Raw genomic sequence first — 27,871 nt, forward strand, 5'->3', positions numbered from 1 at the left:
TATTGTATCAAAACAGTCACATTACAATTAGACAGAGAGAAAGCATTGTTTTCAGTTATCCCACACTTCTTGAGTACAAAAATGTTTCACCGACGTTCGCTGTTTTACGACTCAAATATTAAGACACATCAAAGAAGAGGAAAATAAGTATAAACAGTTCCCGGAGTCCAACAGTATATCAGTTAAGTTACATGGAAAGAGCTCGGTTCCCATGGTGAGGAAGCATTATTTACATCTTGACCACGATGTCCTCGGCCACAGAGCCAGTGTGACCCAGCAGACATATTTTAGAGCGTGCAGCGATGAAAACACTGCCAAAGTCCAGCGATATTTACACACCACAGAGACAAGAGACGATTCAGCTCCGACGAGAAAAAAAAGAGTTCAGCTTTGTACATGTTTGCAAACGCTGCATTTGGAGCCGGATGCAAATCCTTCTGCTTGTTTTGAGCAGGTTAAAACCAGAATTAGCTTAAAAGGCAAGGTAACTGAAAAATTAAAAGAACAGGCAGAGATGTTTGTTCCACCTCTTTCCCTTTAAATCATTCCAGTGAAAGCATTGTTTGTTTGTTTTTTGTCCAGAAAAATATAATAAATAAGCCAAAGTAGTTCAACATAAAAGATATTTACAACAGCCGAAAATGAGCTAAACCGCAGGAGCATGTGTGACGTTAATGGTAACCTTTGACTTTCATTCTGGACCGGTTCAGAAGTCCTGAGCACAAAGACCTTCAATGTAAATTAGATGTTTGTTTTTTTTTTTACGTCTGCATTCAGTTTTAATATATTTACATTTGCCTGATACGACGGAAACATGTTGAAGTTACAAAATGGATTTTGTTCCGATATTTTTTGACAAATAATCCCATAAAAAGACCAAAAACAACAATGATCTCAAGCTGCTGACACGTCAAGTTAGAAGCAAAACTGATTCACACCTGTCAAAACCTGCAGTTCATCTAACGTCCACTAGAGGCTAGCTACACAAAGCTTGACGTTACACATTATTAAGGGTGTGGTTTGTGCTTAGTAGCTGCCATCTAGAATTGTCTGATGTGATGTTTACGCCTGAAACTTTTACACTAGAATAACTTTTACCTTTCCAGGCCAGTTTTACCCAACATAACACTCTTCACTTAGATGCTAACGAATGAACCAAGCTCAAACATCTTGTATAACAACCTAAACAGCTTTAAATATTGCAGATTTCTTTGTTGATTTTGGATTTTTGCTCCACTAATTGTTGAAATCTATGTATCTCAAATCTTAAAGTCAGGCATAATAAAGGGCGTCGTGGTCATTTTGAGTGATGACCACCCACTGACCTTAGCTCCACCTCTTTCTGATTTAACTGGGATATAGGTGGAGTCCCGCACGGCCAAAAGTCTGGGAGCAACTTCAAGTTTCTGTTCACAATTCTTTTCTCAAAAAAACAGCATGAGTTATATTTATTATGGGATGTATTTACGGCATTATCAGACTTGGCTTTTATTGATATGAACAATTTTCCTCAACTTATCTCAGGGTGTAGATTGATGTTACCAAATCATTGCTGAATAAATATCAGCAAAAGAAAAGAAGGGCTTAGTTTTGGGGTCGAGAAGATTTGCAAGAGTCACAACTTCAGTGAAAAAGTAAAAAAAAAATAAAATAAAAAATCAGTTTGTATTATTTACTTTAACTCTCTTCATACAAATATCCCGTGTGGAACGAATGCCTCGTATATGCCATGCTGTTGTTAAAGCCAGAGGAGGTTACTTTGAAGAAAGAAAAACTCAAACACCTGATAATTATAGTAGAAATGTCTTCTGACAAGCTACTCTTTATATAATAATCATGTTTATTTTGATGTAAACCACACCGATGAAACTATGATCTTTCATGAACATATTTGATCTTGCTTCCAAACGTTTGGCCCGTAGTGTATATATACACTGTCAATGTTGAGAAATGTTTGGATATTTGTCTTGCTGTTTTGAACGAGTATCCACAGTATGTTGCACGTCTTCTACAGGAACAACAGTGTAAACAAACTGAGAACAGATGTGCTATAAGTAGAACGTTGCATTTTTGTTCACTAATTAATGAGGAATATTAATCTGTACAATATTAATATTTTAAAGAGCTTTTAAAAATACTATGAAGTGCTTTTCAGATGCAGCTCCGCTCTCCTGTGGATTAAAATGATACGGAAGGATTTCATGCTTCGTTTAATCATCGGTGGAAGGGTGTAATCTACCTGGATTGTGCAGCTTTGCACAGAAGCTGCGTTTTTTTCACACATTGTTGGTTTTGGTCTCCTCGTGGGATTTGTCGGCGGTAACGACAACACATCTCGTGTGCGGTGCGTACGTACGTGGTTTAGTACAGATTAAGTGGTAAGGGACCTACAGTATGACGCTGTTTCTGTCCAGGCTGGATTAACCAGTGACAGCAAAGTATACGCAGATGAAACTCATCTGTTTACATTTAAAGATATGAGCTGCAAAAAAAGAAAAAAAGAAAAGAAAAAGCCTCAGATAGAAAGCTGGAGTTTGGTGAGGTTCCTCTGGTGCATGTTGTGGTGCCGCACCAACTCATCGCTCCGGGCAAACTTCTTCTGACAGTTCGGCCACCGACAGTTAAACGGCTTCTCACCTGAGAGAGGAGGATGGTGAGGTAACGACAGGAGGGGGAACGATTAGCCACCAAATAACCACTAATATTCAGCAACTATAATATATATAAACATCAAATGGATAAGGAAGAAATGGAAAAATAAAAGTTTACGCACTTGTTTTACCTGTATGAGTCCGTGTGTGAGTCTTAAGGTGGTCAGACCGAGAGAACTTTCTCTCACACGTCTCGCATTGGAACGGTTTAACTCCTAAACACATGTACAGTAAGCATGCGCACACATCCGACACACACACACACACAAACACGGCACACACACGTACAGAAAACACATGTTCAACATAACACACGCACAGGCAAAAACACACACACAAACACACAGAGGGAGATAGAAAAATACAGTAGAGCAGAGGCTGGCAGTGAAGCCATTCCAAAGTTTGGGCAGCTTTTAGCGACTTCGTCTGAGGAAAGTTGAGTGTGGTGCATCGCTGTACAGAGGAAGGCAAACTAAAGAGGCTTTAACTGTGCAAATACGTGGCCGTCATGCAAACAGGAGCGGAGGAGGACGAGGAGGGAGAAATGAGCAAAGACTAGAGAGCGAAAAAGTGAAATAAAATAAGATAAGAGAGCGGGAGTGAAATGAGAATCATTCGAACCTGTGTGCCTCCTCTGGTGTCGTTTCAGCTGATCAGAGCGAGAAAATCGGCGGCCGCAGTCTGGGAAGTCACACGGGTAGGGTTTCTCCCCTGAACCAGGACAGAATAACAAAAAGCATACGCATGAAATTTATAAAATTCACTGTATGCCCATGAAGGCATCACGGGTAACACACATACACAGAGGACAAAAGAAATTACATGAACAAGAAATGACAAAGTGCTTTACATAAAATGCACAGAACACCAATAAAATGCAATAAAAGCCCTAATAAAACATGGCATTTTGTAACATACAGTTGAATCAGTATATCTGCTTTTGCCCAATATCATGGAAACATGGTGAAGCTGTAAAACTGATGATGTTCTGCGTTTGACCTGCTAACATATAGTATAATCTAACATATAAATTAGACCTGTCTGAAAAAAGTGAAATCAACACAATGTCAAAAACTGCAGTTCCTCTACTGTCCACTAGAGGCTGGCTACAAAGTGTCCTATTTAATGGAAGAAATAAACATGTTTACAGCCTGACTACTTTGGTCTAGAATAGTTGCACAAGGGATAATTTTATTATAACTCACCTCTTTAAATTAATAGCATGGCTTAAAATGCATCATAATTAAGGGAGTGGCAGGTAGCGTGTGTTGCTATTGGTTAGCTCTTGATAATGACAGCGGGAATATCGTTTCTTTGTAGAATTTTTGCTTGACTAAATGTTGAATTCTAGGACTTTGTGACATGTATTTATTTATTTATTTTTTGCTGTTTTCTGACATCCAATAGACTAACTGGCCAATTATGTGGGTCTATGAGGAGATTTACTGAATAATAATGAGAATTGAGGCCCTATATATGAGTGCAAAGGAAACCACATCCAAACATAGAGATGAAAAAATTAACCTGTGTCAGTATATATGAAATCCATAATAACTGTTTCAAAAAAAAATGTTAATATAACTGAACAAAACAAAGATTGTTTAAGTGAAGTTAATATGCAAATCTACTCCAGCAACCTAATCATATAGTAATTAATATAGATAATAGTTAAAAACCTAAAGGTCGTGCATATGTTTTTACTTTGAGTCATGAAAAAAAAAAACAAACATGAATCTGCCCTGAGATTTCCTGCATCATTTCTCTAGTTCACAAAATAGGAAGTGTTGCCTGGCAACAGCAGACAAGGAAATTATTGCCAATGGAAACTTGACTTGAAGATGTTTGTCCTCCTTAAGCTCAACAAAAAAAAAAGAAAGAAAGAAAACTTTTAAGTGAAGCAGGAACTCCGTGACACTAACGGCGCTTCTGGGAAATGCGTCTTGCAGCGCGCAGACACACTGGCACTGCGGCTGTCGGCAGCGATGATGAATGCAATATCGCAGCACGTTTTCCAGATTCCGTTGCTCTCACCTGTGTGTTTGCGGCCGTGCATCTGCAGATGAGACAGCTTGAAGTAGCGCTTGTTGCATCCCGGGTGGGCGCACATGAACGGACGCTTCTCGCCGCCCTCTGACCGCACGATAGCCGGAGCAATGCTGGGCACCCGCCTCACATCCTGCACACAGACAAACACTTTGATTTAAAGCTAAAAAAAAAAAAAAACACTTAAAGCAGAATTAACAAAAAACTCTCCCAGGACATCAATAACTGAAAATGTAATTTAGAAAAACAGGCTATTAAATCTGCTCCGTGTGTAAATAAAGTGTATGTGATCTGTCTGGCTTGTGGGGATCATTATAATGAAATGGTCGTATATTCATTAGATGGGAATTAGCAGTAAAATGACCCCAGACTGACTGCAGTCCAAAGGGAGCTGTTAGTCACGCCTCTTAGACAGAGCCGCCGTCCACAGAGCCCCACTGCATTGCTCACTGCAGACGTCACTAGAGAAGAATAACAGGAAATAATTCAGATTTAGTATAAAACTAAACATCACCATTTCCTACGTCCTCTATTTAGATGTGAGAGTCATATATACTTCATTCAAACGCAATCCTCGTGCTTTGTCTGTTGCTTTCTCTTTTCTCCCTCCCTCCCTCCTTCCACGCTGCCTCCATCTCTCCTCGCTGCCATCTGCTCTTCATTTCCTCAGTGTTTAACATAATGACCAGAGAGCCTTAGAGGTCAGCCCTGTTGTAATTTGTACCGTTTGTGCTGCAGTTATTGATAAGTGCATTACAGCTGTTACAAAGCAGAAGAGCCGCCTGCAGTGTCTATGTCAAGGTCACAACACTGTAAGTTAAAAAAAATATATATAAAGTACAGAAACTATCTGAATTCAGGAAGTACTGAAACATACATTTAATGAAACCTAATGAGCATGTAACTTGTTTTTCAATAGTGCAAAAAAATAAAAAACTCATTCCACAATTCATTATTGGGGACATTATTATTGATTGTTATGCTCTCAGAAACTAAAGATTTACTGTACGCTGATGTACAACGTCCAAAAATGTACAGTGTTAAATAAATACCAATAATAAAAAACTAATAAATAAACACTTAAAAATGTGAAATACTGGAAAAGTGTTGTTTTCTCGTTCTTATTTTATGGTGTGGTTGGCTAGTTTCCATAATAAGAATAACATTCTTTGTTTTGTTTTACATTATAATGTCACATTCTAATTTTAGCAAGCTAGTTAGCAAGCTATGTAGCATAAGTATATTGGTCTGCACCTTTACTTTACTCAAAATACTTCTGGTATTTTTAATACAGTTGTTGCTGTAGGAGCTAAGTGGCTAAATCTGGTAGCTTGTTTTAGGCTAGCTAAGAGAAGCTGGGTAAAACACTGTCAAGTTAAAGCAGTAACACGCTAAGCCCCATAGAATAAAAGAAGAAGAAACATGTAAATGTGTCTTCTAAAACTTTAATTTTGAGTAGCAGTTTGAGCTCAGTAGGTAGCATGTGTAGTTAAAATTTGGTGTTTAGGAAAGACTGAAAGCTTAAGCTGTAATAAGTTAGCCCATATCGCATACAATTCCTTTACTTTTACATTCATTATGAGGGGACCTTTGCTATTCAGCAAAAAGGTAGGCTAGGTAGGTAGCATGTGTAGCTAAATACAGTAGCTGTTGTTGGGCAGTCGATGTGCGTCTAAACGATTAAAAAATAAAAATAAGAATGAAATTAAGGATAAAAATTAAAAAGTGTCTTTGCTTTTGTGTTATCTTGAGTATTATTTCTTCTTTGGCCTAAACAGCTAATTAGCTGTTTAGCAACGTCACAACTCTGCGTAGCTAGTTGTCAGGCTAAGTAGGTAGCATGTGTAGCTAAATACAGTAGCTGTTGTTGGACGGTCCATTGTACTTAAATGATTAAGAATAAAAATAAAAATGGAATTAAGGACAAAAATAAAAAAGAAGTCTCTTCACTTATGTGTTATCTTATTTCTTCTTTGGCCTACGCATCTAATTAACTGGTTAGTAAATATCACAGCTCTGCGTAGGTAGGTAGCATGTGTAGCTAAATTTGGTAGCTGCAGAGGAGAAAAATTTACTCAAACTTAAGTCATAAAAACAACTATAATGGAATGTGACTATAAATAAAACAAGAAATTAGGAGAGTGCCATCATAAAAAAAAGTTTAGTTTATATTATTCATACGATTATTTACTTCTGCTTATGTGTTTAATCCATAGTGAACACACTGGGCCTCCATACAAAACAAACGGAGATCTAATCCATTGTTAGTTAACATAATTAAAGATAAACAAAACTGACTTCAGGGCAATTATCTGATCATGGGAGTCAATGATGGACATGAAGCAACAGACATAAAGTATTAATTTCCACGGCTGTCAACTGCGTTTTCCTTGGCAGTGAGTGAGAATTAAAGCCTGGATATACCACTCATTGTGTTATCCCACATTTTAGCAGCTCTTAAATTACACTTTAAAAGGTATAGAAGTGAGGTATTGTTTCTTCTTTTGTATTGAGCCAGACCTCAAAGAAAAAAAAAAGACAAAAAAAAGGAAAAGTAGGTGAATAATGAAACAGGCCCCAACAAGAAGGACCTCAGTAAGTCCTGTTGTGGACTAAAGAGCAGGTCTGGAGAATCTCCTGCTCCCTGTCCTTTAGAGCCACTGACAGACAATAATTAAAACCTAATGATTTATTAACATGCTGGTCCTCGAATGGAAACTGTATCTTTACCCAGTGCAACCATGTGCGCGTCTGTATGTGTGGTTGTTTCTCCACTGCTAATGGATTTGTGGAAAAAAGATTCCTCTTGACCTTTAAAAACCGCCGTCTAAGGATCTCTGTATGTAAGTGTGTGGCATGTTTGTTAATATGTGCTACATGTCAGTATTTCCCCTTTATATATAGGGTGTTAATTGTTTCAAGCTCCCATATTAAATTCAAAATACTTGCCATAAAAACTAATTGCTGGAAAGCTAAAAAAAAATAACAGAAGATGAATTTAAAGTCAGCTACTAAAACTGTCTTCACTTTAATAATAAAACTTAGATTCCTTGAAACTGGGTAGCACATATGTTAAATTTCGTAGGCCTGGCTGTTGTTAAGCTAGCTTGAAATTCGTTTATAGTGCTAAACAGAGACATGGATTCTTCTAATTAATAAAATAAGACTAAACAACTAGGTGCAGCTACTAAAACTGTCTTTCCATGTTTAGCTTGTTTGTGCTATGACCTCACATTTGCAGATGGTGTTGCACACAGAATATTCGCAGGACCTCATGTTGACTTCTCGACAGTAAATAAAGACGTGCGGCAGTCCTACCTGAATGCCCCTGAAGACGCCGTGAGTGTGTATGCGGTACTGTGTGCTGCAGCTGTACACCATCGGGGTGCTGGGGTCGCTGTCGTAGCCTGCTGCATGGCTGCCAACACAGAAAGAGAGACAAGTCTTTTCAAGACAACTGAACATCTGTGTCCAACCTACGCTGGCTCTCAGAGGAGAAAACTATTCAATCAATAAATTTCAGCTCCAGTATATCAATGTTTGCTGCGCTGCTAAACGTCACCGGGGCTCGGAAGAGTGAAAAAACACACAGCTGCCCCAGAGAATAAACGTAAAGCGGCAGACATCACATGACAAGATGCAAGAATATAATTCAGAGCTTATACATTCACATAGTGTATCATGCATCGGTGACATTATTCAAACTCGCTCGCCCTGTCACATACAGTCTGTAATGCAAAACACAGACCAGTCATTTGTGGACTCAGAGTTCACTCCATAGATGACGTTGATCTATGAGGATGATTTCTTTTCCCTTGTTTGTCGGAGCTCCATAAATCTCGCTTATGGCTGTAGATGTTTTGTCTGTGAAGGTTAAACTTTTGCCACAAAATCAGCTGATGGGAGTTCACATTTGAACAATTATCAGAGGGAACGTGGAACCACTAATATATTCCTGGCCAAAGTGCCAGAGATGGAAGAGACAGAAATATCTCAGCAAACCCTTGAATGAGTTGTCAACTATGTACAGATATTTATGATTCCCAGAGGAGGAATCCTTATGAATACTGTTCTCCTTGACCTCAGGCAAAGGTTCACGGTTTTAGCTTGAATTCAGTGAAAGTATTTATTTTCCTTTCATGAAAAAATATAAATAAATAAATAAACTGTAATAACTTCAATGTGTGAATGGATGTTTAAAGTACTTGTCCTTAGCAAATGTTGCACGATAACACACCAAACTAAGATGGTGAACATCCTACATTTTAAAATATCGCTACTAAATATTAGCATTAGCATTAGCACCAGATAGACACATGTATTGCTTTATTAAGGTCCACACTTTAAAGTCTGATCAGCATTTTTATACAAACTTCTACATTTTATATTATTGTCAACTTATAGTCTAATGTATTATTTTATTATAATATTATTTTTATTCCATTTTTTTATTAATTGCTTTCATTATTTTTAATCTGAAGTCTAAAGACATCAAACCTCCCACTCTAAACATTAGAGATATATTTGTTCAAAATTTTCAGCACATTTTCTGCTGATCAGGTAACTAACGAACTGTGAACTACTTGTGTCTGACTTAAAGTGCAGAACAAAACCTCCTCTGTTTGACACAGCTGCATGTGTTGCCTCTCATATCTTCTAACGATAACACACAGGGAGAAACAGAAAACGCTTGTCTATGAAACGCGTTATATTTCAGTCTGACTAACCAAACGAGGAGGACGGGAGTTTGCATCCTGCAGCGTCCACAAGGTGCCCTTTGTTTGGCTTGACTTGTCCCGAGGAGGAGGAGGACAGACTTTGAAATTATTTTAAATTATTTACTGAAGTTTATTCATTCAACCTTTTAAAGAAATATCTGATTGGTAATGGGGGGGGGGGGACAAAACTCTCAAACACCATAATTACAAATACAATAGTAAATACATCTAAAAGATTAAAACAGAAGCAGAGTGACGATTATTAACGTTCAAGGCCAGCACACTACAAGCCAATGGTTGGCATCACCAATGGGCATCTGTGACTATAGTATTTGTTGCATGTTCTGCATCATTGCCCCTAGCAGGACATTTAAATATATTCATAACAGCATGTTAATTACAAATAAATAAACTGTAGATCAGCACAATTCAGGAGAGGTCAGCAGCTATGCACAATGGTTTGTAGTTGAAGTTGCGCTTCCTGTTTCCCATTTGAATGACAGACGTGGACTATTGCCACCTGCTGGTATGATGAATTATTTCCTATTACAAAGACTTACTAATAGACTTTCTGGTGGTTTTTTGATGACTATTTTGTAAATCTGTACCCTAAAGGTCATTTACACAAACCTTTGTGATCAGTTAGCAGCCAGCAGCTAGATAGCGTAGCTTACCATAGAAACTAGAGGCAAAGAGACACAGCTAGCCTGGCTTTGTCCAAAGGTAACAAAATCGTTTAGTAAAACCACAATTTGTATTTTTTTGTATAGTTATAATCTTCAGTAATGCTGGAAGAAAGTGCTGTTGTTCTGTATTCCCTGTTTTTAGCTTTTAGGCTAAGTAACCCAACTAGCTTCTGGTTCCAGCTTCACATTTAGAGCCACAATAATAATTTCCCAAAACAAATAGTCTTTAATGCATAAATCATCATCCAGCCTGAAACATTTAGATAAATCACCTGCACATTGGTTCCCACCTGTTTAAACTGTAAGAGCTAAGCTCCAAGGCTCACTGTGAGGAACATCAATACATGATGTGCAAAGGCCCAAAGAGCACTTTTCTCATACACAAACCTAGGATTCAACAATTTTCCATCAGAAGTCTCTGCTCACATTTTGCAGTCGAGAACAAACTGCAAAAGACTAACACAAACCTACAGAAACAATAGACTCTGTGAAAACTTACATCTGTGTTCGTACTGTGTGAAAAATGTGCTACTTCACACTACTTGATTTATTTTTATACTAAATTAAACATCAATAAAGCACCTTCTCATCAAAAATATCCCTCCAGCTGGTGCCAGTAAAACAAAATGGCCAAAATAGAACCAAAACTTGAGCCTTGTCTACGGTGGGGTCACTGCGTCTCCATCCACTTCAAACATCTGACGTGTGGTTCACAGCTTCAGTGTGTGAACGCTGGGAACAAACCAATCTGCTCTTCCTCTCTAAGGTCAACTCCCCTACACTTCCTCTTCCTTGCGTCCTGCTCCTCAGCCTTTTTATCTCCACTGACTCCCTCTTGCTGCTTTCCTTTCTCTTCCTCCTCATTCTTACTACTCCCTCACAACCTCCTCCCTACTCCTGCTGCCCATCACCGACAGCAGCATTCAAACAGAATTGAAGCCACAACACGTTTGATAATTTGTCTCTCCATTCATTCGAGTGAACAGAAACGTACTCAGGTTTTCGCCAGCCACCACAAAGAGGCTACACACCCAAATCCTCACTATTCAGCAACACCCTAATAAAAACAACAAAAAAAAAAGACATTCCTTCGTGCAACCACCCATTTGCGCGCGCGCACAAGCCTCCATCAGACGCACACATTCATCTGTTAACTATGATGAATGCCTGCTGGCTCGGAGCAGAAAGGTTTCTGTGAGTCGGCACAGATGCTGACCTGCATCCAGCCTCTGTAGGTCACAGTGACACACAGTACAGCACACGGTGAACTTCACTATTTTAATGCTTCTGATGTACTCCGTGCACGGTTTATTTGACCCATCAGATGACGCTTCAAATGTTATCAGCAAACTTGTTTCTGCCAGTCTGCAGCGTTAGATTTTTACTTGGTTTCCTGGTCCTGTTTGTATGTCCACACCTTTCTTCTGAAACGTTTCCCGTGTAAATTTTGATTCCTGAGATTCATGTCTTTCTACGAGTGGGTATAAGGCTCTATAATGTTCGGAGACTTAAGCTTAATCACCTGGGAGTTATGAATATACACATTAAGAAACCTTTTCAGAAAGCAGCTTAAGGCTAATGGCTAATGTGAAAACAAAATCTCTAATTTTTGGCAACTTAACCTTGAAATATGCAGGTAAAATCTTTCTATTTTCTGAAAACTAGCTTTCAAAAAGTTATATATTTAGTATTTTTAAAGAAATGCATTTAGGATCTTTATCGTGACTTAAACATAAACTATGCTAATGTATCATCATGGGGATACGCCATTTACTCGCATGTGCAAGTAAATCATAGCAGTCACTTTGGTGGTGAGAGAGCAACAGGCTCCAAATTATTTTCAATGGACACCGGCGTTAGGAAGCGGCAAAATGACACCCGACACTTGCACTACAAATCAGATGGCTTCAACTTTCCAATAATACCCAATAATAAGCTGCTGCTCTGATTGGTTGTTGGACAATCAAAATGCTTGAAGAGGTATTTTTTTTCCTGTGTATCGAATGAAACACCATAATAAAATCCAAAATGGCGTGTTATCAGACTGATATTCTTATAGGCAGGAATTTTGAGCCCCACGAAAAAAAAAAATCACATTGGGCCCCATTCCCTCACTGTAAAGGCTGAAGGGTTGGTCCGTGTACCATTCCTTCATTTGAGTTTCAATTCAGATGGGAAAAAATATTTTTTTTTTTAATGTAGAAAATCAAGTTCAACGAAGGGATCATATAACGTTACTGTATCTAACACTTATCACTACATGATTTTCTTAGGGCCACATTACCTCATGAAGTACAGATTTAAATGTAACCAATTGAATACCAGAAATAGAGATCAAAGTTTGACATTGAAAAACTAATGATGAAATAACAAACAGTTTTTTCATTTTATTGATTTTCTGGTCTGAATTGAAATCCAAATTAATGAATGAATGGTACATGGACCCTAACTAGCCTGTAGCTAGCCACCTAGCTTATTGCACTACGAACAGGTTAATTTTTGCCATTCACAAACTTTAGAGGGTACACACCTTTCTTACAGAAGATGTGACTCACATACTGGCACCTTTTTTTTACTCTCTTCCCTCTCCTTTCCCTCTTTCCTTTTTTAAAACACAGTTTTTCATTGATACTGGGCAGCATTTTGACTGATGTTGCCATAGTAGCGGCCTGCACAACGGATGCGCTAACTGAGGAGCAAACCATTTCATGCAGAATCACGGGGGTGGTTGGTCAATATTATTTACCTTTTGATTGGCAGATATTTAACTTTTCCAGCTAAAAGGGATTATTTATTTCACTACTACATTTAATTATTATATTGCAAAATAATATTTTGATAATGATGGTTTAATAATGATGGGCCCTTGAAATTGTCCTAACTTTTCCCCCCTATATGGCGCCACTGCTTATAGGGATCGGGCTACGTCACAGCAACGACACAGGTGAAATAAGTTTAGACACTGGAACTAATCAGTCTGTTCACTCTCTTCTATCTATACAACCCTGGTCGTTTTATTAAGCACTGCCTTACTGACCGTGAACTTGACCGTTTAAAGAGAGCGGTGGGTGAGTTCCTACCTCTTTAAGGTGGATGCCAGTGTATTGACAGGGTTCCATGCCACACACTCCAACTGAGAGGTCATTTGATATAAATTGTCACCACTGTGGAGGAAAAACAGAACGTAGAAGAGAAGCTCGTGAGCTGTGCAGTGGACTGTCATTCACCAAGTCACGGTTTGAGTGTGTGTGAGTGTCCGTTCGCTGTGTTTGGTTTGCAGTGATGAATTATGCCCAAACCCGGAGAGACTGGGATTTAAAAAAAAAAATAGCTAAAAAAAAAGAAAAAATAGAAATTCTTTCATAACAGTCATCTTTCATTAAACCCGGCCAACTGCACCATCATCATTCAGAGCCACACACTGGATTTATAGCTCTCACCCCCCTCTAACAGCAAAGTCCCTCTATCACACCACCTGCAGGCTCATGGCAGCCCGGGTCGGGGTGGACGCCGTGCCTGGTACCCTGCTCATTACGCAGCTATTATTTTACAGTGCAGCAACCCGGCTGAGCCAAATGGTATTTCTGCTGAATTACTGCTGGAATGGAGATTTAAAGTAATGATCCATGACATTTTCAAATAAATATGTGTCTGCTTTTCTTCTCTCTACGGCTGACCGATGGAGCCCATCACCGATTCGGCTCGCATCCATTTTATGACCTCTCTCTGTAATTTCTCCCCCAGCCCTTATAGTATGTCTTCCCTGGGAATCCCCCCTGCTCCAGTAGTAGATAGCAGAAATAGCAGTTTATTTAATTATAGTTGCTTAAAATACACAGTATTTGCTCTTATTTATATAGCATGCTAAAGAACAGCTAGGGCTCACTGGAATACAACCTTTTGCTTGGTGCAATTCCTCCTGTCTCTGTGTAATGATGCTGCTGGATACCTAATCTATCTGTAATGGACACATTTTTGAGCTGAAGGGAAATGTCAAGAAATAACCAGTTATATTATACGACACGCTGTGAGTGTCCAAGCCCAAATTCATGGGAGACATCGCACTAATAAAGCTAGGAATCTGTCGGTGTGTGTGCGAGTTGCGGGTTGGCAAAATACTCCAGAGGAATGTCTAAGGATCTGCCAGCTGCAGTGACCTAGTCTGTAGCTACTAGCAATGGATGATTTGCAATTACGTCTCTGAAGCGTATGAACAATTTTGAAGTCAATCAGACATCAGTAATAGTTAACCTATAAATTGGCCCACATTGTTCAAGTCACCTTTTCTAAAGCTGCTGTAATCTGCTGATGCAAATACAGTGTCTTTGACTGAAGCTTCCTTGAAGGGCTTCCTTCTAGCTAATTTGAAATAGTATGCAAAGTTATAACAGCCTGATGCAATGTTATTTGTGGCGACTATCAGGTCTATTTAACAGGTGGGAAGTAATGAAGGACAAATACTTCTTATCTTATCTGTACTTTACATTTGTTTTTCTTACGTCTTTTTACTTTTACTCCCTACATTTATACACAAATATCTGCACTCTCTACTGGTTTCATTGGAAAAGCAGACTCGTTACTTTTTAAAGCTCCACAGATGGCATGACGTAAAAGACGTGACGTGATCGGACCTGACTCGAGATAGGGAAAGTGGAAGGAGAAGAAGAAGAAGAGGGACAGTTGACCACTTTAGAGGATTTGGAAAAGCAAGACCTTCCCCGTCCGTGGCCGTATTTAAGAGAACTGTTCGATGGTGTTGGCTTCCAAGGATGATTCATGGCGAATATGTTGTGTCTTAACCTAAAATCCACGAGCTTCTGGTGTTCAAGAAGATAGAAGCTGTTAAAACTTATCCAGATGCTCATGGAGAACCTCTGGTCAGTTCAGTCTAGATTATGTCATAATTATCAACTGATGTATTATTACATTAATGGCAAAAAAATTTACTTAAGTACATTTCAGAGCCTGTACTTTATTACTTTTATTTCAGTGAATGAGTTTACTTTCACCAGAATATTTTTTTAATTTTTTTTTTTACAAAAGTATTTGTACTTTTACTTAAGTGTAGAATGTGAGTAGTTTGACTTGGTTTACATTGACTCTATACTTCTGTCTTCTGCGACATCCAGTACAACACTGTTGTCAAGCCATGTTATAGTCTGAATTGTGTTGCTCCTGAAGTTGTGTGTCATCGCAGGTGTTTGTTGTCAGAGTTTCTGGACGAACTGCTCTGGCAAAAGTTACAAGCTGAGATCGTCTTGTTCTAAACACGTGTTTGTTGTCAGAAACTCTGACAACAAACACCTGCGATGACACACAACTTCAGGAGCAACACAATTCTAATCAATTGTGCTAGTACTGGTGGTTGTACAAGGTTGATATTTCACTGTAAACCAAAGTAACTGACCAACAGACAATAAAAAAAAAACAACAAAAACAACAAACAAAAACGCAGCATATTTTGTGGACGTGGCCGCATGTTAATTTGTGCCTCTAAAAATGTAACTGCAGTGAAAAGATGACAAAATAAAGTTTTCTTTTCAGACTGAATTCTTGCCAACACCGCCGCTCCCTCTCTTCATTAACCTTAATTATTATATTAACTGCTGTTGCTGATCGGTGTGCCAGGGAGAAGAGGTCTCATTTGAATGATTTAGTTACAAACGTCAACCAAGAAATACTACAGACGGTGCATTTGTTACTTGAGGGAATAAACTGAAATCAACCTTGAATCTGAAAAGATGAACCCCAAATAGTCTGAAATGTTTTGTTGCCTCTTTTCATTAACCTCAAGCTATCCAAACATCAGCTGCTCTGACAGTGTTAGTCGTTGAGCCAGGGAGACGAGGTTTAGTTTAAATGACTTAAACGCAGACATTAACCAACTAAATGGTGCCTTGGTTACTTGAGTGAATGAACAGAAATCAACCCTGTCTCATATAGTGACTCTGTCAACATTTATTCATCTTTACTTCAAATGCCCAATAGATGTCAACACATAATACATTTTGTCACTTTGGGAAAAACGTACCTTCAATGGAGCCGTTGGGGGGAATTTTGAATGTTTCTAGAAATTAATATAAAGCAGCAAAATAATGTGTCCATTGAGTACGACAGGAAATATATCTGTGGTTTAACAAACAGTAGATTCAAAAATGAAGAAGTGAGGTAACATAAATTCCGAAGAGAAGTTAGAGCTGACTAAAAGTCCTGTTTTAATGAGCCAAGTTTACACAGGAAAAGGCCAGGGCTAATAGATCTTACGTGACACCCATCAAATATGCAAAGAACTCGACGCTCCATTTTGACCGGCCCAGTGGGAGAAGCCGGATTACTCGTCAAGATACGAAACTTACGAGGCTGTTGTGACACACTGTATCAGAACATCAAGATCCATTTTTTCATCTCATGCCGTTTCTGTGCCAGTGCTCATCACCCTAGTAAGACCTTCGGCATGTTTTCATTTCATGTTGTTCCAGCGGGCCGAGCTGACGACCTGCAGAGTAAATACAGGCCTGTTGGTACCAGGCTGCAAGATTAGACGACTGACTCAGCTCATATGAGGCTTTCCAGCTATTTGTGTGTGTGTGTGTGTGTGTGTGTGTGTGTGTGCGTACTAGGTTGGATATCAGTTATGTTTATGACAAAGACGACCCTCTCGCTGAGACTTTCAGGACATGTCCGCTCCCATCTCCCCTTTTGCTTTCACACACACACACAGAAACACAGAGTATACATCCCTGCTGTGGTATTTACAGAAGATTCCTCCATTGATAGAAAACACTGCATCAGTGGCATGCGAAGAATGTTTCATTTATAAAACACAACAAAAGGCAAACTGGTTGGAGAGTGCACGGAGATGAGAATTACCTCCTTGAAATATTTTGTCTCTTAAAATTACTTTATTCAGGGGAAGATGAGGGTTTTTTTTAGTGGAATATTTTGCTGTGAGACTCACGTCTATCTTTGTTTCCATGCAGTTAACGTATTTCAGTGAATTATCTTCATTGTGGTAGTGGGGAAAAAAAATGACAAGTTTCTAGGAACGTTTGGTTCTGGTGTGTGGGAGAAGAAGGGAGGATAGGAAGGGATTAAAGGTTGAGGTGGGGTGTGGTTGGAGGTGAGTTGGCCATGACAAACAGTTTTTGGTATGTAAGGGGTTTATAAGGATTCACACTGTAATCATAAAGATATTATCTACAGGGTTGTTTTTTTTCTCCAAATACGTTCTGCTTCAAAGTTTTAATAAATAAGTTTATCCCATAAAAGTGACCCACCAGAAATGTGTGATGTGTTTCACAGATCAGCTCTGACACCATCTGAATGTGCATATATGAATCATCCATCCACAACCCACAGGAAAGATTGATTTTCTCTGATGTAAAGGCCCGCACCCAATCATGCACAATGATTTATCAGATTTAAAATAGATAAATAAAGATGCATTTTAAAACATTTACTGATGTAGGCTGTTATTTCATCCACCCACACCCCATATGCTATTAGTCTGAAGTGTAATTTTAAGACAAAGCCCATCCAACATGCAGATTAACTCCGGTCCCTATTGATATAACCGTGACCAGTGCAGTACCCTTCTACTTTAGATGAAACTGTCAACGAGATGAAACCATTTAAACAAATTATGAAAACGTGCCACCTTGCCCCAGATTTGTAAGGAGGATTTTAATCTGTGCTTCAGAATGTAACTGCCATAAAAAGATCACAATAAGTTTAATTTCAAGCATTCACTTTGTAGTTGCCGCTCCCTCTCTTCATTAACCTTCATTAAACTGTTGCTCTCTCTGCCTCAGTCAAGGACGACAGGCTTAGCCTGAAGCACTAATCAAAAAGACACTATCGCACATCTACAATGCTTTGTTCTCACTAACACCACCACCTCTCTTCATTAACCATCATGTTCTACTAACTGCTGCTGCTTTCTCTTCATCTCACTCATTGAGCCAGGGAAGAGACATCTAAATTAAATATTTAAATAATACAAACATCAACTGACAAATACTATCAATGGTGTCTTTATTAACTCTGTGAATGAACAGGAATCAACTCTGGATCTGAAAAAAATAAACCTCAAGTTGTCTTCACACAACTAACGCCGCTCCCTCTCTTCATTAACCTACTAACTACTGCTGCTCTCTCTCGATCTCAGTCAGTGAGTCAAGGAGAACAAAAATCAAGCTAATATAAACAAAACAAACCTCAAGTAATCTACAGAGGTGGTCTTCAATAGTAGTAGTAACACCGCTCCCTCTCTTCATTAACCCAAATCTCTCCTAACTGCTGCTACTCTTTCTTGATCTTGATCACTGAGCCAGGGAGTAGAGGCCTACTTTAAATGATTTATTTACAAACGTCAACCAGCCTCAGGTGGTTTTCTGAGGTGGTCTGCATTTTTGGATTTTTGGGGATGAGGATGGTCTTAAAATGCATTTATCTCTACTTCAAAATTCCCAATAGATGTTCAAAATGGAAATTAAGTAAAAAAATAAAAATAAAAATAAAAAAAGCAGAGATTCAACGAAGCCATCAGATGACATGTGAATGTTCAATGCCAAGCAGCAGAAAAATAGTAAATAAATCATCAATGTACAGTTTGACAGGAAAGAAATGTGCGGTTTCTCTCCACGGACAGAAGTTTGTTGAGTGGAAACATTTCTGAACTGTACTGTTACAGTCATTCATGCGCAGGCTAATTCGGAAAATGCCTTAATGTGATTTAACCATATGAGAAGTAGTGGGCTGTCACTGCAGAATTTGGCATTTTAGTTTTAGATGAACACAGACGTTTTCTTAACTTATTTCTGACCATTACATCAACCTCAGCTGATGCTTCATAAATAGCATTCACAGCTCATGCAAACATTTAACAGCAGATAAAGTCAAAATTTAAAAGTATGAATTCCCCATCATCTGTTCCTTAAGAAAACATTAGGATATTTCAAATAAAACTCCACTGGCGAATGAGAAGAGTTAATAAATCACCTTGTCAACCGCATGCAGATGAACTTGTTCCAAAATTCAATATTTTCCAATCAGTAAATCATCTCTTGTATTTTTGGAACTTCCTGCCTCTGTTTCTTCACTTCCTTCGGTAGTACCACGACTTTCAGGAACTGCTGAACCGCTCAGAAGCAAAAAGGGTTATTGCATTCAGAAAATCCTCGCCTCTAATTGGCTCAACGGAAGCCGAACAAATACCAAAGAGGAAGCCGCCGTGGCAGACAGACCTGTCCTGAAGGTGAACATCCTGTTCAAAGCAGCATCCTGCTACCTTTCACTGAATTACTGCAGTCTGACATGAAACAATCAACAATGGTTTTCTGAAGAGCGTCCAGCTGTAACTGACGCTGTTTGTTCGATGTTAAAAAATAGATTTTGGTAGGTGTGCTACTGCGGTATGCTGCGTGAGTAAATGTTACCTGTTGTAAGGGTTCCTCAGCAGCAGAGCCTGGCTGCTCGGACAGCTGTCTGAAGGTGTGTGGCATCCATAAACAGGAGGAGGTACAGGATACTGCTGCTCACCTTTAATGCACACACACACACATGGTAAATACGTGATAATAATCTCTCCTTCTCAAAATCCCTGACTCTCTCAGACGTAGTTCCAATAACAATTTCCAGCTCCAGCTGCGTATAGCAGCCACATTTAAATATTTACCAATAACACGCACCAGAAGGAGATTAAAAGAGATAGGTGGGTGGATGAAAGAAGGGACGAGAGGAGGAGGCGAGGGAGTTTGTGAGTCAGGATGTTGGTGATTTATACCTCCGACAGTCGAGGTCAGAGCAGAGACACTCCCTAGGTGAGGGCTGCCATTTAAAACTATCACAGTGCAAAATTATATGTAACATTTTGTTCATAAACTTTTGTTCTGTTCTCTTCTCTGTATAAAATAGTCTCATATAGGTTGGTGCAGAAGACGACCGCCTGACTGCAGTCAAGTCCACTCACTTATATAAAAGTTATATATTAACTCTCCTAAAAGGGCAAAAAAAATGTGACTGCTCTTATGGAATTTGGCCAAAATTAACCTGGATCTGACTTATAAGACATCAGTTCTACCAACAGAGTGCAGATAAAATACTGGAAAAACCAGTGGACAGGGGCGTCACTAGGTTTTAAGGAGGCCAAGCCCCCAGGAGATGCACCGGACGTGAGAGAACGTAAGGCGTGAGCACAAAATTTCACCTAACACCAATTAAATACTGACAATTTATTTGTTATTATTATTTTAATCTGCTTTTATACACATTGCACAGCTCCAAGAGTGACGGTTAATAAAGAAAAGTGAAAAAGCTTACTTAAGTACTTGAATTAAATTAATATTAATGCTAAAAAATAAATAAATAAAACAACACCGAATTATTTAGGGGCGGCTTAAGAATATTTTATGGAGGGTTCACCCCCCCAATGATGCCAGGACCAGTGGAAAATTTGCTGTAATAACAACAAAACAAAACACAACAAAATTGCCACAATATGACATAAAACAGTCAGAGCTTTTTGTACATATTTACAGCCCAGACTTTTAGTTATATTTTGTTATATTTTTCTTATTTCTAATTATATTTATACAATATTATCACATATAGTAACAACCAAGTCAAATTCCTTGTATTGTATGTGGCAATAAATGTCAGTTTATATGTATTCAATCTGGAATTAATTTCAGTATTAGTTGGACAAGCAGATATACAACTAAATTTTATAATTTTTTTTTAGCTATTTTCTAAAACAAACTGGATCAAATGGTCATAAAAACACACACACGGTGGTAGATAATGTATTTCTCCACATAATATCCAAATTAACTGCATTTTATAATAATAATAAACAAGTCTAAAAATAAATAGCCTCACTAAAAGGGATAAAACATTACGTCTGTTTGCGTCCATCGCCTTGAACCACCTTCACTTCTCCACATCTTTAGAACAAAGAAATAAAAAAAACCCTTGTTCCTTATAATAGGAACAGCGGAGGCAGACACATACCCATAGCGTTCTGCTGAGTTAAAGCGTCTTCGTGTTTGAAGGTGTGGTTGGAGAACTGCGAGCTGTGGTGTGTGGGAGTGTGGCCGTAATTACCGGCTCCATCGAACGCAACCGCGCTGTAACCTGCAACACACAAACAAACAAAAAAAACGCACACAGGACGGTTAGATTTAAATCCTGCAAACGGTGAAATCCGTGAATTCAGTTTTAAACCTCATCTGCAGGGTGGCAGTGTCACAGAACCTGTGAGCTTGTGAAATCTGTATTTAATTGTTTAATTGTGCGTTAAATGATCATTTTTTGCAGAGGAGAATGTTATAATTTAGTCATGTGACCTCGAAGTCTGATGTATTTTGCAGTAAAATCAAAAACTTATAGAATATAAATGCAAATTACTTCACTTCCCTTACTTCACGTTTTGTTTCAGTAGCATCAATAAGAGTTCAGATTGTCTCAGGACACTTTACAGGATCCCGCTGATGAGTTTCTTAGTTGATCCTTCATATTTTCTTTTTAAACTTTGTAATATATATATATTTGTTTGTGCATTAAATTATAATTTTGTCAAGAGGAGAGCAAAATAATGTCACGTTAGATTGAAGTTTTTGTGATGAACGTCTCACTGAAGAGTTTGTCTATTGATGCCTCAGACTTAGCTGGTAAATATATTTATTTGTGCATTAAATCGTCATTTTCTAAAGAGTATAAAGAAGAGTAAATCAGTTCATTTGTATTATATATATATATAGTATCTATAACAATTCAGATTGTCTCAAAACGCTTTACAGAACCTCGTAGATGAATTTCAGACTGAGACATTAACCGTTGCTTCAGAGTTTCTTAACTGATTCTGCAGACTTTGCTTGTAAAACTGTGGAATATCTTTATTTATTTGTGCATTAAATTAATAAGTCATGTCATGTTGCATCAAAGTGTTTTTTTTTTCATAGTAAAAACAAAACTGGTGCATTTCAGGGCTCAGAATTACTTTGACTTCTACAGACTGAGCTAAATCCAATGTTATCTATCTTAAGACAAGTAAAGTATGTGTTTATTTATCCGTTAAAAGAATTTTCTGCATAGTGGAACAAAAAAGTCCAGTCACGTCACTTTAAACTCAGATTTGTAGTATTTTGCAGTTAAGTGTATCTTTCTGCAGAGGAGAACAAAATAACGTCACGCTGCAAGCTTTCACGCAGTAAAGTCAGAACCTTTAGAAAGAAAACCTCATTGTTAGACTTCCTGTACGTCTCTGCTTTTACTGTAACTGACGAGTTTAACTGATCACGCAGACTCTACGTGAAAATTGGTGTAAAATCACATTTATTTGTACATTAAAACCACAATTTTCTGCGAAGGGGAACAAAATACTGCAAAATACACGTGACTTTGAGGTGGCATGAGTGAATTAAAGTGCATTTTCCTGCAGAGAAGAAGAAAATAATGTCATAGTGCATAAAAATCAGACGTATATTGTAGTAAAGTCGAAGCATTTTAAACCTCTATATTACGTTAATTTTTCTTAAGAATAGAGAACATTTGTTCTTAATTTCTTAATTTAGTTGAATGTTTATTCAATTATTATACTTAATGTTTGATAAATATGAACCTGGAGCGTTTTCACACACATGTTCACACACTGGGTCCAGACCTGACTCATGACTTCTACTGACCTAAAGGCCACAACTCACTCCCATAAATCACAAACACACACACACACACACTATCTCACACACGCATGCTTCATTAATTAAAACACAGCACTTTCACTTTTTTTTTTTTTTTTAACTTTGCCGTGGAGGAGAGGAGGTGAAAGAAGGGAGGAGCGGGAGGGAAAAAAACTCATTAAACATCTCCATTTATCTTCCACTCACCCCTGTCTGACTTTCCGGCCTCTACGTTGAGTGTGAGTGTGTGTGTGTGTGTGTGTGCTTTGTATCGTGATACTTTTGTTGCCTTGAAGTGCGGCACTGAGGTGACAAGCGATGGGGTCAATTTGTACTCAACTGGAAAACCCAAAGTCTGGAAATACCCCCATTACTTTTCCCACCAGTTTTCTCATTTGTGACAGTGTTGAAACTCGTTCACAAACCCAAGGAACAAAAAAAAGTGTCAGTGTTTCAGCTGCACCTTTACCTCTTTTTTTAAATTTTTTTTATTTATTTTTAATATAAAACATTTAATGCATTAAATAAAAAAACGCGGCCAGTCTGGGTGTGACCCCGCGGTGCTATCAGCTCTACTGTGTGACCCGGGTCCTGCAGTAAGTTTGTTTGCCTGTGCTCGTCCAGCCACAGCGGGGAGCAGATAAAAACGGGGTGAGGGGTCGGCGGAGCTTCTTTGATTGCAATGTTATTCCTAAATTATCTGCCTGATAAGCATGTTATTACTAATTAATCTGCTGGGTAATCCCTAACAGATTAATTATCCTGCGTGAAAAGAGCAGCAGATTAGAACAACAGAGAAAAAAACAAAGTTGTATCGCTGACCTTTGACATCTTAAGGATTTTACACTTTAAGTGTAAACTTTTAAGCTAAAAAACAGTAAATGAAAGGACTTAAAAAGCAGATGTGATGTCATTCACACTCCAGCACATGGTCTGGGTTTTTAATTTTTAGTCCAAACTAAAATTACAGTTGAGCCAAACAGACGGATAAGCTGTGAGGCGTGACAAACACCAGACTCTTAGAAAAGTCAAAATGATAAATTAGGATCAACTTATCGGTGCGCCGAGGCTCAGAACTTCCTCCTTTTATCAATAAGCGGACAGAAAATCAACAGGGCTGATTGGGAAATATTTATTATTTAATAATAGTAATTATATCATAATGAAAAGTTGTTCAAGTCTTGAGAATGTCTTTCATACGAAGTCCTGATATTGGAATTATGAGCATTTCTTTTCAGGTGTTTAGTTGAGAAATGTACAGAATTGTTAAAAAAAAAAAATTTCCAGGAGAAACACAAGTCATACTGGCACAAAAAACAAACGGAGGTCATAAATTCTGTATTTTTACTTGGAAATGTCCGTTAATGCAAATTTGATCAAACACCATCAGCGCAGGCTCACAATGAGTTCTTGAATGTAACTTATTCACGGTTTTTAAGGCTCACGCATCTTTAGTTGAAGGTTTAATTAATAAATACGAAAACAATTCCTCAGCGAATAACAAGTCAAGCTGCATTATCTTTCAGTGAAGTCTAACGAGTCAGTGAAGGCAACACTTCGCACAATTTTAACCACATTAAATCATCAATCAATCACCTTCAACAGCTAACAGAGGTGTGATGTTGTGTGTGAAGGTGTTTTATTAGTAAATTCTCTAAAGCAGAAAAGAGCACAAATAAAAGATATCGTGTCGTTCACTCTCCCTCCTGCTTAAAGTTTGGGTTTTATTTTTTAAGTCCATATTTGAGAACTTACAGGATCAAACTAAAATTATAGATTAAACTAATTGTTAGAACAAAAAAACAACAAAAAAGATAAAATAATTATGTGTTTCTGTTACTACAGGTTGATTAATGCAAAAATGATTAAACACCGTCAGCACAAAGCTCAAAACGAGTTCTTGAACGTGACTTGCTCACAGTTATAAAATCTAATCTGACTTTTTAATGAAGAATTTGCCCAAACGTCACCAATCTGCCAGCTCATGACTTTAGTTGAACTTTTAGTGTCTTAATATGAAAACTATTCCTCAGCAAATGACAAAAAAATCTGAGTTTTCTGCACGTTTTCTTCTTAATTAAAGGCGAACGAGTCGTTTCAAACCAGTAACAGAGGTGTGGTGCTACTGACAAATATAAACGTGACTGATGAACTGTGAGTGATCGTGACTCAGGCTCACAGGTGTTTGCACTTAGGATTAGTCGACTCTCTTAATGTGAAAGTAATTCCTCAGCAAATATCCTCCACCTGTTCTTTTATATGTTTCTCTTAATTATTTACACAGAAATCAGTTTTGTGTATATTCAAACCCAGCGAGCTCGGGACTTTGTACGAAAGATGCAGCAACATTTTTAATACTTGCATCACGTCTTTTCCCTTAATCAAAACAAAACAAAAAAAACCCTCACATATATTTTAAGTCTAATCTGACCTTTTAATGAACAATTTGCACAAGCTCACACATCTTTGGTTGAAAGTTTAATGCCTCCACAAACGACTCTTTGGTCAATTTAAACCATGTTAAACGGCTTAAATCCAGCTAACGTGGGCGTAATGAACTGTGAATGAACAGGACTCAGACTCATATCAGGTGTTTTGCACTTCAAATTTGTATCAGAAAGTGAGCGACACTGTCACGACTGAACAAAAAGGACGTGTGGAGATGAGGTGAAGGCAGGAGTACGGCAGATACCTTCAGGAATAAACGAGGCAGACATCACGTCATTGATCAGTGATCTCAGATTTGTGTGAGTTTCAGAAGCTTCCTTTTAAATCAGATTTCACAGTTTAAAACCTGTTTAATCGTTTTTTAAACAGCTGATGCACTGTGAGCCCTCGTGGTTCAGACTCACATCCAGTGTTTGCACCTAAAATTCGTTCTGAAAAGTGAACTTCACCCCCACGAGTGGAACAGACGGGACCTCACCTGTCTGGTTGCGGGCCGCCTGCTGCGTGTCCATGCAGTTTGTCAGGTAGGGAGTGTTGCTGAACATCCTGCCGGGGGTCTGGTGGTGGTGTGAGGCGGTCACCGACGGAGGCTGGCTGGGGGCCGGCGCCGGAGGAGGGGGCGCCCCGAACGCCGCCCCGTACCTGCAAGCCCCGGTGCCCGTGAACTGCCCCGAGAAGTGGACGGTGAAGGCGCTGAGTCCGCAGTGGGGGTCCGTGTCGTGGTGGTGGGGGTCCCCGGCGGCTCCCCAGCTGGGCTCCTGTTTGATGAAGGAGTGCGCCCCCAGGGAGGTGTGGGGTCCGGCCAGGGAGGAGTAAGGGGAGGCGGCGGTGTGGAAGTCCAAGACGGGAGCCCACTGAGGGGCCGTGCTGACGGGGAGGGCCGGGCAGCCGGGGCTGGGGCCCGCCGGGACCGGCGGCAGTAGGGAGTTCAGGTCACGGACGTCTGAACCCATCGTGGTCCAGGGGAGAAAACTGGGACAAAGGGAAGCTATCTTTAAAACCGGTCTGAGCCCACTTTCAAAATCCAGCGAGCTTCTGAAGATCAGCCGCCTGTCAGTCGTCTAAGACACCACGCAGACGCTCTGGAAACTCCTCAAGTCCGGCAAAAGTTCATGGCGACGAGGGAAAGTCACTGCAGTCAAGTCGAAAGAGCAGCAGGAGAAGAAAGTGAGGACGGGATGAGACCGTCAGCTTCCACACGGCAGCAACAGAGCGTCTTTGGCTCAGAGAGATGGGGTCCATTCAGGGAGGAGGAGACGAGTCTCTGCTCTTCTCTGTGAATGGAGAAAGAGGAGTGAGGAGGAGGAGGAGAAGGAGGAGAAGGAGTAGACCTCTACACTCAGCCCCCGAGCATGTGTGTGTGTGTGTGTGAGGGGGTGGAGTCAGGAGGTGATGAGGGACAGGACCCTCTGACTTCATTCATTTACTGTAACAGAAAAAAACAAAAAATACAAAACAGGAAGATAAAACACAACTCTGACTCCAGCAGCAACGTTTTAAATATAAAAAATAAAATATACTTATATTTTTAATATTTTTTTGTTAATATGAAAATGTTTTATTGTTTAGCTGTTGTCTTAAAAAGGTGCAGAGAAACAATCGTCTCTGTCTGACGGATGTAAATCCATAAATCTATTTTATATCTAAGAGGCTGATACTGAAGCCATATTTCCTTCTTATTTTTAAGTCAAGATGTGCAACGCAATAAATACCCACCACTACATTTAATCGTCTTGTAAGATAAATATTTTTCAGGCGGTTGTGGTCGAGAAACAAAATTTAAACCGTGAAATTCACCTGATGGAAACGCGCGCATTTGAGGCCTTGCGCAGGAATTCATATAAAAATACAGAAATGAACTAAATAAACAACTCACATATTAAACCTTTTATTGTATATAGTCGGTAATTAATACGTTTATTCTATGTTAAATAAAAAACAAAGAAAAGGGGCTAACGGTGTGATTTTGTTAGCAAATGAAACATCTTTTACGCATGAACGGCCTGCAGGAATAAATCTTCTCTGATTGATCTTTTTAAGTCATGCGACTTTAAATGTTTATTTCAATCATGTCATTATTATTATTGTTAAACTGTAGATATTAAAAATCAAGCTAATACCAATAAAGTCAGTGAGATCAGAAAAAAAAATATTACGATAAGATAAAAATACACGAGGCTGCTGGTTAAAATGAATACATTAACTATTGTTTCTACTGGTATTTAACCAGATTTATATTATTAGAATAGTAGCATTTGTTTTATTTTTAATCTTTATTTATTTATTTTTGCCTTATTGCTCCTTAATTCCGGGCGCTGCCTCGCATCCTTTCTATCTTTGACTTTTGGTAATTTTCACGATGATTAATGTTCGCACGGTGTCCGGGGAAAGTCCGTTTGTGTCGTTTATGTGTGTGCGTCGAAGGGAGGACAACGTCTTATTTAATGCAAATATCATCTCGACCTTTACCACGTGTTTGAGCACTAACAGAAACAAACCCCCACAAATATATATATAAAAAGATAATATGTAATAAATAATAATAGAGAATGGAACTATTTTAGATATATTTTTCTTTACAGTAAAAACACAAAAATCTAAGCGAATTGTTACAATATATGCACGTATATAATAACCCGTTTTTTCTT

At 38.7% G+C, this 27,871-nt stretch overlaps 1 protein-coding gene across 4 annotated transcripts; it reads right to left on the bottom strand.

Annotated features, from left to right (window-relative positions):
- wt1a (WT1 transcription factor a) lies at positions 1 to 26,525 on the bottom strand. Of its 4 annotated transcripts, none has more exons than XM_047597357.1 (9): positions 25,702 to 26,525; positions 21,109 to 21,231; positions 19,536 to 19,638; positions 13,179 to 13,262; positions 8,013 to 8,112; positions 4,683 to 4,827; positions 3,273 to 3,362; positions 2,783 to 2,866; positions 1 to 2,637 (listed from the first exon to the last, which is right to left on the bottom strand). In XM_047597357.1, the coding sequence occupies exons 1-9, from the start codon at positions 26,174 to 26,176 to the stop codon at positions 2,516 to 2,518; spliced, it is 1,326 nt and encodes a 441-aa protein (XP_047453313.1). In that variant the 5' UTR covers positions 26,177 to 26,525; the 3' UTR covers positions 1 to 2,515. The 4 variants fall into 4 exon arrangements, with proteins under 4 accessions (XP_047453313.1, XP_047453312.1, XP_047453315.1 ...); XM_047597356.1 differs by having other exon boundaries at positions 2,774 to 2,866; positions 25,702 to 26,524; XM_047597359.1 differs by lacking the exon at positions 13,179 to 13,262 and having other exon boundaries at positions 25,702 to 26,524.
- Positions 26,526 to 27,871: the final 1,346 nt, after the last annotated feature.

Source organism: Mugil cephalus, chromosome 10, assembly GCF_022458985.1.
Source record: "Mugil cephalus isolate CIBA_MC_2020 chromosome 10, CIBA_Mcephalus_1.1, whole genome shotgun sequence".
Taxonomy (NCBI): Eukaryota; Metazoa; Chordata; class Actinopteri; order Mugiliformes; family Mugilidae; genus Mugil; species Mugil cephalus.

Excerpts from the sequence above, each read along its gene's own strand:
- wt1a (XM_047597356.1), bottom strand. The coding sequence starts at position 26,176 with ATGGGTTCAGACGTCCGTGACCTGAACTCCCTACTGCCGCCGGTCCCG. Across the intron at positions 19,639-21,108 it reads AACTCAGCAGAACGCTATGG|GTGAGCAGCAGTATCCTGTA; the intron begins GTATGTGTCTGC and ends TGTGCATTAAAG. Across the intron at positions 2,867-3,272 it reads ACACCAGAGGAGGCACACAG|GAGTTAAACCGTTCCAATGC; the intron begins GTTCGAATGATT and ends ACATGTGTTTAG.